We start from the raw sequence: 16,993 nt of genomic DNA on the forward strand, positions 1-16,993 counted from the left end.
GGGACTATGCAATTTCTCCTTAAAAAGTTTTACTTCCAAGAGGGACATTTAATATGGAGTATTTATATAATATTGACCTTTTTATATATACTTTTTTATATATATATAAAAATAATCTCTACAGTTGTTCACTTACAGTAACAAAAGTCCTAAAAACATTTTATTCTTGCTTTTAAATTTGGTCTTTAAAAAAAAACACAAAACAAAAACAAATACAGTATTTTGCAAAACGTAACAAATGTTGCCGGACATGTTTTCTCTTTTACGATCTAACATTAAAAACCCGAAATAAAAGTAATAGTCAAATACGCCCTTAGCTAATGAGGATTTTGATTGGTAGGACTGATTGATTCATCACTATGCTAAAACATTTTGCCGATTTATACTTTATCATATTATTTATATGCTTTTCAATATATTATTGTGCCAACAATTTGAATTACGTAACGTTGGATGACTTGATAGAGTTCGGTGAGTTCATTGTATAGTCCCAATTCATATTATCAATTATGTAATCCATGACATAATTGATTTGTTAGTCCAAACTCTGTCAAAGATGCTTACTCTGACTTTATCTAAGAATTATATTTGATAAATAAATAATAATAAATAAACAAATAAAAAAAACTACTATAAGATAATAGAAATTTGTGATTATCAAAAATGTTATATGTTAATTCACTAGTTATTATTAGGTCAGCTATGTTGCAGCTTGGAGTTGGCTTTCACCAACTCACCTGTGAGGTTGTTTGGTGGTGCATAGAACCCACCAACCCCAAAAAATAAAATTTTAAATATTAAAAATTAAAAATTAAAAGAAAAAATAAAATAAGATAACAATTATATAAGGGAAGGCAGGCCGTGAACCAAGATAATCTTTTTTAGTTGAATTGGGTTAGAGATAGAGATAGAGATAGAGATGAGACAGAGAGTTGGCCGTAATAAAATAAGAGAAATTATATTTTCTTCAACTGTTATAAATTAATGATGAATATTTAGATGGAAAATAAGCAGGGGGAATAAAGATTCCATTAATATTATAAACTTTGGAATATAGGAGGGACAATCACATTGAAATGGACATAGTACTAGGTTTTAACACCAATAAGAATTGCTGTGAATAGCTTGCAAAGAATGACACACTCTTTTGATGAAAATTAATTAAATGTCTGCAGTAAAGGCAAATGGTATGTATAATATACATATATCTATATGTACATTTATGTATCAGGCATATGATGCATGACCCATGAAGGGCTCCATCAGTCTCATGCTTCCAAATCATGTATACATGCCTATGTACATACAAAAGGTAAGTATTAACTAATACATGAATGGCCTGCCTACATACATTCAAAGGTAATTAGTATACGAATGGACTTGAATCTTTGATGTAGGTAAACATCAATTTCTAGTATAGTAGGTAATGCATGCACATGCAGGTGTGTGTGTGTGTGTGTGTGTGTGTGTGAGAGAGAGAGAGAGAGAGAGAGAGAGTTTAGTATTATACTCTTTGTACATATTGGGATCATATTTCTTCTACCATCAAACATCAATAGAATTGCTTCCTTCTATTGTATTCTGTTAAACAAAATTACACCTTAGTATTGATTTGAAACATACAAAACCATATTTTGTTAGTATCAAAGACATTGGATGGCTAATCATCAATTCAGAAGAATAACCACACTTTTTTTTAGTAGCAGTTAAGGGCTGTAGAACTCTAAATAAGCAGATCAATAGCCTTGTATCACAATCATGTGCGTGAGGTTTGAGAGGTTCACCGATTTGAGTCTCAGACAATTACATAGGATTCCTCGAGGGAAACCCGAACACTATTCGATTACATGAAAGTGTCACACACTAAAATTAGACGAATTTGCATTAGAACAGAGGAAAATGTTTTCAAGATGTTCTAAGAATCTCCTACACAACAATAAAGTCTATAATTTATGTGCAAATAATATATTTACTGCCATTATTCAAACAATATAGCTATCTATGCTCAAGAATAAGCCTTTTCGGTCATCAGTTTACTGAACGCTGACCTACGAAAGAAGGAAGAGAAAGACAATCTTTCCATTTGATACAGAAACTTACACTATCCAAAGAGGAGCATGTAAAAGAAAAAAGACCAAATGAAAGAAATAAGATAAAATTATCCGAAAATGAGCAAGAAGCACGAAGGAGGCAAGCAGCAATTTTATTCACAAACACAGAAGATTGCTTCAACAAAATAAAAGCAATTCCGACCTTCTGAGGAACAACAACACACAAAATACATGAGATATGTATGTGCTACAAATTCATTTGCCATCCACATACACATTTAACTGTTTATTGTGGCAACAAAAATAAAAACACAACCATCCACCTTCGGTTACATGGGCAATAAGAATTCGGGCATACATGCTCTGGAGCATAAAGATAAGACATGCCAATGGTGGAATACTTAATATAAAGAAGCAAGTACCTCCAACAAGGAAGCAGTGAATTGCATTTGGGTCGCCTCATTGATGGTCAAGAAGAGAGGCACGTGCACGAAAAGCGATTTGATCCCATGCTGCTCTGCAAAGCGGAGGGAATGATAATATACATAATTACAGACAAATCGCCCAGCGTCTTTGGATGTCATCACCTCATAGCCCATCTTTGCCAAGGCCTTGGTAATCGCCTCAGCTGGAAGAGGAGTCTGCATGCAGTTTTAATGGACATGAATTACCATTAGGGTAAAATAGTTGAAATAAAAAAAAAAAAATTGAGATAGAAACAAGACTAGTAACAAGTCAAAATACTCTCCCTACAAAGAGATTTGCATTGCTCTCTCTCTCTCTCTCTATATATATATATAAATATATTATTTATATATATGTAGTGACAGACACGTGCGTATGTCCTTGGTAAGAACTTAGTTTTGACAAAACATTGAATATATCGACATAATCTCAGCATTTGTTTGAGATAAAATTATAGTCAATCCAAAGATATTTCTGAATTCTTTAATATTTCATTTTAATTTGGACTGGACCACAATGGTTTTCAGGTTACAAGAATTGAAAACTCTGATGAGTGAGTGATGCCATGATGTATCAAGTCAAGTTGTACGTGTTATCTTGAATCTCATCAGAAAATTGTGATTTAACGTTTAGCAGAAAGCCAAGAAGAACTTGGCAAGCATGCTCAAATCAAACTTTTACAGATATTACAATCTAAATGTCAATAACTAGCAAAATACAGCAGGATCCAAGTATGCACATCCATGCCTTAGCAAATAGATACTGATGCATGTGTTACATGAGCATCAAAAGGACCACATGCAATCAATGAAAATTGGGTCCTCCTGAAAATTATGTATCTCCAAAAATTGAAAAACAAACAATTGAGCATCATCCGCAACAGAAATTAATAAAAAATGCAAAATCATGACAAGGATGGAGAATGTGGATACATCGGGAAAACACCGAGTAACCCATTTAGGGGATTAAAAACTGACTACTGGTGTTGGATGATGACTTTAAAAAAGTTAAACATAGCAGGTGGGATGGCGGGTAATAGAAAGGAATGGAGACAGAATTCATGTGGCGACCCCATTCATGAGGGAATAAGGCAAGGATGATGATAATGATATTGGCCTTGGATGCAAAAACACACGCCCGGTTTAGGTTACAAAGCAAGTTAATACAGATATGTTAACAACCCATATGTGGAGTACAGATGAAAGAATCAAGAAAAACTGACTGAAATACATGGAAGGGTACAGATGACAGAATCAAGAAAACCCATTCTACCTCGCGAGTTCGTGATATCTCGCCATCTGCAGGAATAATGGGGACTTTCTGCAAACAAGAAGAGAACGGAAATTCAATTAGATTAAATTTGGAACAAGAAACCCAAGATAAAAGAGCACTTGCACTAGTGAGAAACCTAAGAGGCTTTAAGTGACCTGAGGCTTCCATCCCATCTCATCTGGACAGCGAAAGGTAGCTTCATTGACAGCTTGATGCTCAATGGCAAAGCTTGTTGCAGCACTATTAACTCCAAAGTGTAGCTGTAAATATGTTGTTAGAAAAGACAAAAGACTCTAGATAAACAAATGTAGATAGATAATAGGATTACTTCTACCATAGATGGACATGCAACCTAATAACCTGAACATCTAAAAATGCCATTATACACAATGGCTAGTCTCAGCAGAACGCTAAAAGGTTGTCCCCGGAACATAAATAATAGGTTTTATTTCAACCTTCTTTGTAACTAAGAGAGGTCTTTATTATTTAAAATGGCACACTGTATATTTTATAGGAGAGCAAAAATGAAAGGAATTAGCTATGATTTCTACTCTTATTCAAGTCTGACCTATTGATTAGGTGGTTTTTTTTTTTTACACTTTTTCTTTGGAGGGAGGGGGTTGGGTTCACACATACTTCTAATGCTAGCATGATAATCAAACAATGTATGAGATGAAAAAGGATGCTAAGATTCAGCCCATTTACCAGAAGGATGCTTCCGTAAATGAGAAAGAAGCCACTTTGTTGCATTTTTGAGGACATTAAAACTTATTCTGAATAATTAATCCATATTCTTAAAGCTCTAAGAACAACAGGGCTTTCTAATACCATTTCTAGGATATATACAAATAATATAATGAGTTTACCACAAGATTTGTTGAATGGCAAATAGGCCTGCTGTGATTTCTAATTAAAGATATAGTTCCAAAGACATTACAGATAACCAATCATCCAAGCATGTCCTCAAAAGCAAAGGTGGAGAAGGGAAAAAAGGTTCATAATTCAAATGAAGCGGGAAGGGGGCGATAAATCTCACAAAATGTATGAAGTAAAAAGTGAGCAACTCACCCAAATAATTCTATCAGAACTTGATGATATGGGATCCTTCTTGTTCACAGCAGATTGTAGTGTCTGGTATAAGGGAACAAGTGCCCCCTGTCCTGCAGTCTCAAGAATGTTGCAACTCCCAAGGATCATCCCTTTAGGCAGACCCTTCTTCTTCATATACTCTTCTAAATTCCGTACAATCATTTCGGTTGGATTCTCTGAAACTCCATGGAATTTCTTGAAACCTGTTATGTGTATCGTGACCCCGAGAGGCCCTTCAGACCCCATTCACTGACAATTTATAGTCTACACAAATCAAATTGGTGTTATAGCATCAACTTTTAGTATCTGATCACCTGCATCAAATGACAAACAATGAGTACAAGATTTGATCTTTTCTGACCAAGGATACATCTGAAATCCACCGACATTAATTTGCCAAGCATTCCTTACCACTTGCCACACTGATAAGAAAAGACCCAATTCCCAAACAATAAAAGACCTAGCCTACCACACCCTCCAAACTTTGATCCAACCACCCATGTTACTACACAAAAAATGACTTTTCCCACATGACATAAAACTCAACCTGGCATTCAGATAAAAGTTTGATTCATTTATTACAACAGTCAACCAGCCACGAAAATACAATGGCACAAGCATGATTATGTTGTAGCTTATCACATGTATCAACAACGAGCTCCTCTCAGAATTCATGGACCTCCATTAGAAAACAAATTATTTTGTGTTACTCTTTATTTTACAAGGGCTTACTATCTATACCCCGAACATGATGAATCCGTAATATTACTCGAATTGGATCAGTGATGGATTTCAAGTTTTCGTCCTAAACTGAATCGGATCGGTTGCTTCCAATTAGGTAAAACAATAGTTCAAAAAGCACTCAAAGGTAGGGCATTCCCAATTTTTATAGGAAGACAACTATAACACTTGGGTGCTGATGAAACATGTGAACACGAATCAACTAAATATTCTATTCCCTCTGATACTAACCCACCATGGCAAGTAATGATGCGTCACATTAATGCATAAAACTTCTACTAAGAAAAACAGAAGAATCAAAAACAAATGAGATCGTTAACAAGCCCAATATTCTCAAAAGAAAGATGAAATATACAGAAAAGATGATTTCAAGCTAGAAACCAAAAACCCAATTGAACTAAACAAAAATAGTCAAAAACCCATTTTTCAGAACCATGTTAGAGATCCATTTCAATCCAAAAATCTAATCCAAAATCAAAGACATGCCATTTCATACAAAAACAGAGCAAACATATGAAAGAACCACCGATTTGGCAAAACCAAAAACCCTCAACTGATCACTGAATTACAGTCAACCCATCAAAAATTGAGACTAAAAACCACAAACCCAATTGGGATTATAGATTAAAAAAAAAAAAACGAAATAACAATTAATCGCATACCCAATTCATTAAATGAATCAGAAATCTACCTTTAAGAAGGATTAAGATGGAAGCATATGAAGTGTAAATTGAAAAAGAAGAAGAAGAGAGCTTTCCTCTCACCTGAATGAGTCAATAAAGCAATCGAAAAAGCAATGGCCGAACAACCAGTTATTATGAATTGAGAATGATTTAATCGGAGACTAAACTGATTGAGATTCCCTATCAGATAAGAGAAAAAATTGCATTAAGAGAACGTGATAATGGTGGGTCGTTTTCATACAAAACAAACACAGTAATGGCGTAGTTGTAGTACTATTTTTTTTGTTTTTTAATGTATAAAATACTTTCTCCACCAATTCAATGGAAGTGAATAGTAGTTTTTAAGGAAACCTGTGGGTTACGCACTCTCTCGTTAAAAAATTATTAAATTATTTTTTTAAGTTTTAAATATTATAAGGAGTATTAATTGCTAAAAATACTTATAAAAAATATTTTTGTAAAAATTTTATCATACAATCAGTCAAATACATGTTTCATGTTAAAAATAATTGTCTTAAAATTTTCCTTACACAATTATTTTAATAGAGGTTAATTAAAATGATTTCTTCATGATAGTTATAAAAGGAATTAATTGTTAAAGATATTCATGCTGTTTTTTTGTGAAAGTCCAAAAGGTTATTTTTTTTGCATTTGGCCCAAAATTGAGAGAATATATATATAAATTAATATATATAAAAATATGTAAAATATATTATTTAAAAATAATTATTATTATTTTGGGACAGATATATATATATATATATATATATATATATATATATATATATATATATATTATAATAAGCGCTTGTGAGCTTCACGTAGTGTGTGGGATTTCTATTATAATAATATATCGGACATTTGAAGATGTACATCTTTTTTCTCGAATTTATCTATTGATGTGACTTCTGAGTACTCAATTGCTTTTTGGTTTCTCCACACCAATCGTCTCATAATTGTACACGGTAGCTACCTACAGTGGACCCTCAATAATTTTTTGATTGATTAATTAGATATAAATTATTACATTGTTTTGGTGGATAGTTTAAATTCATGCCCTTAAATTAATAAAATGACATTACTTTTAATTAATCAAAAAATTATTAGAGGATCTTCATTTGATATTTGGTAGGTTAATCTAATAAAAGTTTTGATATATAAATTTGAATTTAATTAATTTATTGAGTGTTAATTGTGCAGGACATTCTAATAATTTTTTATTAATTAAGAGTAATGTTATTTATGAGTAGGTATGAGGTGAGTAGGGCTGAGACCACTTTTATTGTGCGGTAAATTTTCATTTGTAGGCTATGAGATTTTAAGAGCAGTGATACATAAGTAATTAAGCAAATTAGTTAAGGAGAATTATTTGATCGAATAATATTGATTTTTTTAACATTTTTTTATAATACATGAGTATTTTTTTTTTTAATAGTACACAGCAATTTAACATTTTTTAATAGTACATTAATATATTTTTTTATTTTTTTGCTATTATTTTATTGACTTGATAATTAATGATATTTAGCCACAAAGTGATACTAGTTCTAAGAAGTTTTATTTACCCAAAAAAAAAAAAAAAAAAAAAAAGATAGTTAGTTTAATGCACTTTAGCTTTTTACGTGGTATTAATTAATTAATTTCTACTAAATTAAGTGACTGCAAAATCTCAAACAAATACTAAAAACATGTTGCGGTATAAATTAAATGAAGTGTAAAAGAGACTATTGAAAGAGGGGGCGAATGATTTTTTTCCTTTAGATACATTTTTGGTATTATTTTTCTTCGGATAGAATATTATTTTCCATTTGAGATTTATAAATCAACCTAATATATCAATTTAAACTCAATGGTTTTTTAAGTTGTGAAGTAGTTATCAAAGACAAATAATCCCCAAACTCATCCAAAAAAAAAAAAAAAAAAGAAAAAAATAATAATTGAAACTACCAACTAATAAATCCCCTTAGTACATGAATTTGAAGAACCAAAATCAAAGATTCCAACATAATTGCCATGAAAAAATAATAATAATAATGAAATTTTTTTTCCAAAGTTATGATAATGAAATAATGAAAATTTTCCTCTCAATACTTCTATGGGTACTTTTCTACTATCTTTGACCCATTTTAAAAGTCTAATTTAAAATTTGTGAGTCACAATTCTCGAAATAAACTTTTAATATTGGACATAGAGAGTATTAGCTACCAAAATACTAATTGGAGCGCGTATAAAGTAAAATAAACCAAAAAGAAAAAGTAATTGAAAGCCCAACCATAAAGAGGCAATAATGGAACTCTTACCTCTTCGGTGGAAAAGCTTCGACATGTCATTTTAAAGCTTTTTTCTTTTTGGTGAACTGTTTCAACTTTCAACACTTTAGTTTTGTCAGGTTAAAATAATAATAATAATTTAATAAAAAAAAAAAACCAAATATTTATATAACTGAATCATTTGAGGTCGACCACATTCACTTCGAAAGGAATGCAAATAATATTGATAGTGTTGATTTAAATATAAATGCAAATAGTGTATTTATCTACACTTCATTAAAAAATATCACTCACATTAATAATACATGTAAAGTAATTCATGTTGCATGTGTTGATTCGAAATCTCAGACTTAATAAATTTAAAATAAATTAAGGACTTTGGCTTGAAATTTAAATCAAATATTTTTTAGGTCCCTGCAAAAAATGACTCTGCCCAAAACTTAAATATTTTTTTGTGAAAAATGTCAAAAGAGTCATTTGGTCACTTGGTGGTAGACATCTAGATGTTTTCTAGTAGACATCTCTTACTTATTTTGGGCAAATCTCATGCTTGCTTAATCTTAAATCTATTACATCTTGAAAACTTTAGAGACTTTTTATATCATTCTCTATGATATAGCTAAGTTTTCATTACTTGCTACATAGAGATTTTTTATATCATTCTCTACGACAATAATACTTAGTTTTGCATTTTCTATTCCTCTTGTATTTTTATCATATTTACTTGTAAAATCGAAAAAACATAGCTTAGGTTGCGTTTACTAACGGAAAATGTTTTCTGTTTTCTATTGTCAGCCTCCAAAAAGGCAAAACAAAAACAAGAATCGTGTTTAATAATATGTTTTTATTTTTCTATAATAGAAAACGTTTTCCATTTTATGAAAAAAGGAGGAAACATAAAAAAGGTGTTTCTCATTCTTTTGACGTTGTTAAGCAAAAACTGTTCACTATTATTATTACATATATATGGTTTATTTTAAATAAAATGTATGTTATGCATGTTATATACTAATGCTACATATTAAATACAACTAAAATTATATTTTTAATATATAATTATATTAATACAAGTGTAAATTATTTTTTATTTAACAAAAATATATATTTAAAATATAATATATTATATAATAGTGTAAATTATTTTTTGGGACAAAAAAATATTTATGATTTAATATATTTATTATTTATTTTATACAATATTATTAAATTATTATACAACATATATAATATATTATTATATACCATATCTATATTATATTATAGATATGTTATTTAATATTTTTTATTTATTATAATATACTATATGTTAAATATATTATATAATAAATGTATAGATGATGCATATGCATGCACTTAGGTAAGAGTGTTTTTGTCCTAATACATCTTATTTTGTACTTATGTATTGAATATTATTAGAATTTGTGATTTTAAATTAGATATTATATTTTATTATATGTATTGGGTATTTTAAGGCTTTTTGATAGTAGCGAAAAAAATTAAAAAATATTATGTACATTTTTATATTTTATTGTCACTCGAGAAAACAAAATTATGTACATTTTTATTTTTTATTGTCACTTAAGAAACAAAATTATATTTCTAATGAATACGTTGTATTAAAATTAGGGGTGCAACTTGGGACGGGCTGGCCCAGCCCAAGATTTTTTGGATTGGACTGGGTTCACCTACAAATTGCGTTAGCTTTGGGTTGACACATTTCAACCTGGGCCTATTTTCGGGTTGGTCTCGGGTTAGAACATGGTCAACCCGAGCCCAACCCGAATAATTGTGAGAGGACACATTTTCCCTCTGCTGCCGCCGTCCTTTTGCCGTCGTCGTCCCTGCTTTAGCCGTTGCTCCACCGCGGTTGCCATCACTTCCATTTTTTTTTTCAAAGCCCAGAGAGGCATCGGTTTCTCTCTCAATCTTCTTGCCTATCTCATCAAATCTATCCCTGCCAAAGAATCAACACATATATATGGGGAAAATATATGTGTTGTAATTGTTATGATATAATAGCCTAAAATGGGTCTATTTTGAAGTAATTAGGGTTTTTAATATATATTACATACAATTTATGAATAAATTAATAAAACCATGTAAAAATTGTATTTCCATCTAACAAAATAAAAAGATTTGAGAAGCTGATTTTCTTTTCTGTAATTTTTTTTCTTGGAGGTTAATTATAACTTAAAACCATGAGAATTTGTCATATTACGTTTCTTATTTTGCGTTTAATTTTCTAAATATATATTACTGCAATTTCAATTATTTTGGATATATTCAATCTTATAACCACCATGGATTCAATAATCCTCTCTTTGAAAATTTTCAGGAAAAATAATAATAATAATAATAAATCAACCTTTGAAACCCGGGCTGACCCGTCCAAAATATTCAAACCAGGTTATGACCATAACTTATATTAGATACAATTCGGGCTGGCCCAACCCAACCCAACCCGATTTCGGGTTGAGGTTGAGGTTGAGGTTGAGGTTGGGTTGGGTTAGGACTGGGCTGGGTTGGGCCAGCCCAACTTGCAGTCCTGATTAAAATAGATATTAACTATTAAATAATATAATGAATTAAGGGTAAAGTGCAACCCCAACTATGTCTAAATTTGCAAATAACTCCTTTGAACTATGTTTTGTGCATAAAACCCCTTAAACTATCACATTTTGTAATACCCTTAATTTTAAAATGATGGTTTTGGTATTTTAATTAAGAATTTTATTACATTTTTATTGAATTATGTGCTTATTTGCTTAATTGGTTAATTGTGTATTTATTTAAATTAATTGTTTATTGTTGTTTATTTTAACTTAATTGTTTAATTGTTTATTTAAATTAATTCTTTGATTGATTGGTAATTTAATTGACATATTTTATTTAATAGCTTATATGATTTATGGGATAATTTCACTTACCTCCCTTGAGGTTAGGCCTAATTACAGGCAGTACCATTAACGTTTCAAATATTATACCAACCTCCCTTCAATGTGGCCGGCGTTAGATTCTGGTAGAAATTCAAATGAAAGTACTAATATACCCTCTATTATTATATTAATATAAAATATTATCAAATTATTTTAACAGATGACCATTTGTACCCTTGAGCTTAGATTTTTTTTTTTTTCCTAGGAAACAAAAACAAAACAACCAAACAACCTCATGCTACCTTTATGGAACAGATAATCAATCAAAGAATAGGGGATGGTTTATGGGTTTAGAGTTGGATCTTCTGGATGCATGTGGGTTCAATTGGCCAAAGTGAGCTGAACAATCCCATAGGTAAAGTAGTTTTGAAAGAAAGACTTATGGATAGAAAACAAGAAGCAAGCAAGGACTGGGGTTTCGAGAACAAAGCATAGAAAAAAAATTACGAAGCAAACCGGGCCACTGGATCTCTCCTGTCACTTGTTTCTCTTTCTCTTTCTCGTTATCTTTCCCACCTCTCTGGCGAAGAACATGTAGTCTAACCCGATGGCCCTCTCTTCGCCGTCCTCGGTTTCTTCTTCTTCCCCTTCACCTGCGCACCCGGAGGCCCTCATCACCGCCGAGATCGCCACCGCCTAACCCCAGCAACAACGGCCTGGAAATTCCTCTCCGTCTTTGAGAACTCTTCCCTGTCTTCAGTGACCCAAGTAGAGACCCAAATTGGGTTTCTTTGTTTCCTTTTTTTTTCATTATCAGAAACTCCTATATATGGCCTTCCCTTTGACAAAATGTTTAATATGGTAATTACCTAAAAAAAAAAAAAATGTTTAGTATGGGTTTTCTTGAAATTCATTGTTTACTTTTTGGTGTTTGTTAATAAATAGACAAACATATGGCATTAGAGAGATCTTGTATATAGAATTTTAGAGAGAAATTCTATATATAGATATGGTAGTTCAGAGAGACTCATACAGAGGAGAGAGGAGATGATATAGTATATCTATATATGTATATATATATATAGACATAGTAGGTCTTTTTGTCTTTATATTGAGGGTATTAAAGAATTTTAAATCAAAAGTGAGGGTGTAAATGTCTTTGCAACCTTTTTAAGGACAAATGTGGTATTTCACATTGAGAAGAGGCTGACATCATCAAAAGACAGCGTTAACTACTAACGGGAGGGGCAGACTGTTATGACGGAGCTAACCTGGAGGGAGGTCGATGTAATATTTGAAACGTTAGGGGTACTGCCTGTAATTAAGCCTAACCTGAGGGGAAGTAAGTGAAATTATCCTTATGATTTATTTGTATTAGTTACATGTGTGCTCTGGTAGACGTAATTTGTTTAGTCATTTGTTTATAAATTATTTACGTCATAAATAGTTTAGGGTTTTATTTTGTGTAATTAGGTTAGTCGCCTTATAATTAGGTTGGAATTAGGATTAGGTTTTATAGAAACCTATATATATAGGTTTTATGTCTGCAAGGGTTTTAGAACCCTTTTCCCGTGACTGGAGGTAGAGAGAAACAGAGAAGGCACAGAGGGAAGCTTGAGAGGAAAACAGAGAGGGTCTTGAGAGATAACCTGGGAGGCTAAAGGAGAAGGGAGGGATTGCTTCTGGATTGAACCAAGAGCAACGGAGGTGTTGAACGGCAGTCGGGAATCGGTCGAAAAACTCAGAGACGGTGGTTTATGTAATTCCCCTAATTTTAAAAAGGATATTCATGGTATTTATTTATTTATTATTAATTTTCGTTTTGGTTGTTTTATTTGTTTATATTTGCTTTAATCGTTGACGTGTATATGTGTTGATTTAATTATTTTTATTGGGGTGATTTAATTGAATTTAATTATTTACTTGCTTTACTTTAATTGACCTAATTATAGTTCATTATTTAAGTGTTTAATTTAGTTGTTTTAATTGAATTAAGTTAATTAAATTTAATTGGTTTTAACGTGACTGTATGGTGACACACATATAGTTATATTTGGATTACAGTTTATAGCCGACATAGATTTTAAATGTAAGTTATTTTATGGGCCGACTAGGGTTAAGATTAGGGTTCTGTCTCTGATCATACTGGGAATAGGTTTGTATTCACGTCTATATATATATATAACAGTACGTTAGTTTAGGGTTACAAACAACACCCCATTCACTACGGTGAGACAGAGAGATCTTTGAGAGATTTTCAGAGAGGTTCAAGGATAACTGGACGGAGTGCTTCTGGGTTGAACCAAGAGCACCGGAGGTGTAGAACATGAGTCTTGGACGTGAACGGAAGTTTTAGAGACGGTGGTTTAGAGTTTCAAAACTGAAACTCAAGGCAAGTCTCTATTTTATTCATTCCCTTTAATTCGTGTTCTGTGCATGCCTAGTTGGACTCCAGGGATTAATCAAGTATTAAAACAGATTAAATTTGAAGTTAATATTAATCTTGTAAGCATGTTTGAAACAACTTTTAAATCGTTGCATAAATCTGTTTTGTGTTGAATGTTGTTCTCGCTTAAGATTCTGTTTGCATTGGTTTTAATCTTGCTTAACCTTGGTATATTTGGGATTGGATGCATACTTATAATTAATTCTAGGACATTAATTGAACCCTGAAATAAGTTATAAAAACTGTACAGTGACTCTGAACTTCACCGAAGGCAAAGAAGATGAACAGGTTAAGGGATACGGCTCTCAAAGGAGGAGAGCCGGCTCACCAAAAGAGGAAGCCGACTCTACAACCCATATGAGGTGGAGGCGGCTCCACCAAGGGGAGAGCCGGCTCCTTTGTTTTGGGTTGGTTTGGACTGTGGGAGTTGTTTCGAAATGGCTCCAGTGGCTGTGAATGAGATTTATATCTGTTACAGACTTGTAAAAACTCTTGGAAAGTATGTTGATGATAATATGTTACAACAGGAAATAATATAAGGTTAAACAATAAACCTGATTGTGGAAGGTTGGATTATACATTGGAATTGTTTATTGTTTTTCTAAAGCAATTTGGTTTATTCGCATGATTTTAAACTGTTAATCATGTCTCAACTGTGTTAGAAGTATATAGTTATATATCTGGAAAAATAAGTATGCTTGAATGGAAATTAATTGATGTTTTAAAATCGACTTATATTACATCAGTTGTGATACTGTTTGGAGGAGTTGTATACGTAGTCCTACTTTATAAATTTGAAGGACTGGAATAGGATTTCTAAATCTTATATTGGATGTATAATTTGATCATACACATACTAAACTGTGTTTATGCTAATTCTGGAGTATGGTTGATAAGTATTTATTACTGTTTTTGTCAACTTTGTTAACTGGAGTATTGTATGTACCGGTATGGGACGGTGACATACTAGATATGGACTAGTTCAAATACTAAGTCTTACCTAATTTGGATTAAGGGACGGATTAACCATATAGGTTAAGTCCATCACCTACTTGTGTCATGTCAATAAAATAGTTGAATGACTTAATATGGTTTCAGGATGGATGTCTATACATATATCAAACCACTACACAGATGGATGGTATTTTGTATTAGAGGAGTACGGACTTTATATACTTATTATATGGTGCCATGGTATGAGCTTGAGTCTCAGGATCATGGTTAGGGCGCGTATATCGCCTAGGATGGATAATTGGACATATGTGTTGTTCACTAGTAGGTCTAGGTACTTATGCCCACCTTTGGGTGCGTTTTCGCATGTTACCTTCTATTCAGACTGAGACAGACCTATTGGACTAGCGAACGTCCTATAGTGTGTACTATATATACATATGGACTACTCTAGATATTGTTGGGCTATCTAAGATGTATCTACGTATTGGATTACTATATGGATTGTAGTAGAATAGGACTTGCATGCGGGCCTGACCCACTCTCTTATTTTTCAGGTGTTCGTCAATTCCAGGGTTAGAGCTTGGACGTGCAGTGCAGATACAGACATTCATTCATCCGACTACGTAGGAATCATTTCTATGTTTAGCTTTAGATTCTATTTATGATGTTTTAGTTTCTATTGGGATTTTTAATAAGGGGTCCACTGGATGGATTCCCGAGTTGTTAAACTTATGGAGTTTTGGAGTATCGGATTTTAATAATTATATTTTGAGGATTTTAAATTAGCATTCCTTTAGTTTATTATTTTTATTTCTTATATCACTTTGTATTCTGTGTTCGGTTACATATTGATTGTTTGATATTCCCTCAGGTTTGGGCCTAGGCCTGATCAACTCGTGTCTCGGATCCGAGGGGTATCACAGTTTAAGGTTTCAAAACTGAAACTGAAGGCAAGTTCATATTCTAACTCATTCTCTTAAACATGTGTTTTGTGCATGCCTAGATAGTCTCTAGGACTTAATCAGAATTTAAAATGGATGTTTTATGCATGGTAATTCTGTCGTTGAACTATCTCTGTGTATTGATTAACTAAATTGAATTATTGAATCAATTGTTTCAGATTAGGTTTAAATTCTTGTTAACAATGCATAATGAATTTTTATGAAATTTTGAAACTGTTGGGACATAAATTGAACCCTAGGAATCTTAAATAAAGTAATACAGACGGTGTGGACATCGCCGGAGGCGAAGAAGACGAACATAAAACAAGTTACGGCTCTTAAGGGAGAGAGAGCCGGCTTCCAAAAAGAGGGAGCCAGCTCCCTTACTGTAAGAGCCGGCTCCCACATGGAGGGAGCCGGCTCTCACAAGGGGAGAGCTGGCTCTTAACTTTTGAGAGCCTGCTCTAGCCCTAAAACGCGCACAATTGGTTTTTTTGGAGCTGTTTGGGCTGTCTGGAGTATTTTTAAACTGTTTAAATTGCACTGAAGGATGTAAATAGCTGTGATGGACCTATGAAAATATTAGGAAGCATTATCACATTAATGTATTAAGGAATGGAGTAACATAAAGTGAAATAAAAGCCTACAAGTGGAATACTATTCTGTTAATTTATTTGCTTGCTAAAACTTAGCAAATCTTTTGTATATGATTTAATAATATTTAATCATATTCTAACAGTGTTATAAGTGTAAGGGATTATCTGAAAATAGCTGTGCTTGGATTGGATTAAATTGATATTTTTAATATATTATAAACTGTATCAATTTATGAACTGATTGAAGGATTTAATTGCTTACTAAAATTCTAACAATTTGTCTATGTATGATTAAACAGTATTAATCATGGTTAAGCACTGTAATAAGCATAATTGACTATTTGAAACTGTAGTATGCTTATATGGAGTTAATTGATGTTTTAACTGTTTAGATTTCATCAATTGTTGGATTTGTAGATTTTTATGACATTTACGTTTAAGAATTTCATTATAATGTGCTCAGTAATGATTCTGATTATCATTATATTGTTCTAGATTATAATTGATAAACTGCTTGTTCTGTTTTGTCAATTATTGGATTTGTTGTGTGTGTATGCACTGGTATGGGACGGTGGCATATTAGGGACGGATTGGTTCAAAACACTTAGT

At 32.1% G+C, this 16,993-nt stretch overlaps 1 protein-coding gene across 2 annotated transcripts; it reads right to left on the reverse strand.

The window, feature by feature from the left end:
• Window positions 1–2,187: 2,187 nt before the first annotated feature.
• Window positions 2,188–6,558, reverse strand: LOC132299552 (uncharacterized). 2 transcript variants are annotated; one of them, XM_059796254.1, is made up of 5 exons: window positions 6,310–6,558; window positions 4,857–5,191; window positions 3,944–4,048; window positions 3,789–3,836; window positions 2,188–2,692 (listed from the first exon to the last, which is right to left on the reverse strand). In XM_059796254.1, exons 2-5 carry the CDS (start codon window positions 5,121–5,123, stop codon window positions 2,453–2,455), a joined length of 660 nt encoding a protein of 219 aa, XP_059652237.1. In that variant the 5' UTR covers window positions 5,124–5,191; window positions 6,310–6,558; the 3' UTR covers window positions 2,188–2,452. The 2 variants fall into 2 exon arrangements, with proteins under 2 accessions (XP_059652237.1, XP_059652236.1); XM_059796253.1 differs by having other exon boundaries at window positions 6,383–6,557.
• Between the last annotated feature and the right edge of the window lie 10,435 nt (window positions 6,559–16,993).

The sequence above is a fragment of the Cornus florida genome, unplaced genomic scaffold (assembly GCF_030987335.1).
Source record: "Cornus florida cultivar Cherokee Brave unplaced genomic scaffold, ASM3098733v1 CherokeeBrave_3.0.0_Hap2_Chr03, whole genome shotgun sequence".
Classification (NCBI taxonomy): domain Eukaryota; kingdom Viridiplantae; phylum Streptophyta; class Magnoliopsida; order Cornales; family Cornaceae; genus Cornus; species Cornus florida.

What these genes read in the sequence shown, in the direction of transcription:
- LOC132299552 (XM_059796254.1), bottom strand. Translation starts at nt 5,123, where the DNA reads ATGGGGTCTGAAGGGCCTCTCGGGGTCACGATACACATAACAGGTTTC. An exon ending in GTTCTGATAGAATTATTTGG is followed by an intron (nt 4,049 to 4,856) that starts GTGAGTTGCTCA and finishes ACATATTTACAG; the next exon opens with CTACACTTTGGAGTTAATAG. An exon ending in AGATATCACGAACTCGCGAG is followed by an intron (nt 2,693 to 3,788) that starts GTAGAATGGGTT and finishes AACTGCATGCAG; the next exon opens with ACTCCTCTTCCAGCTGAGGC.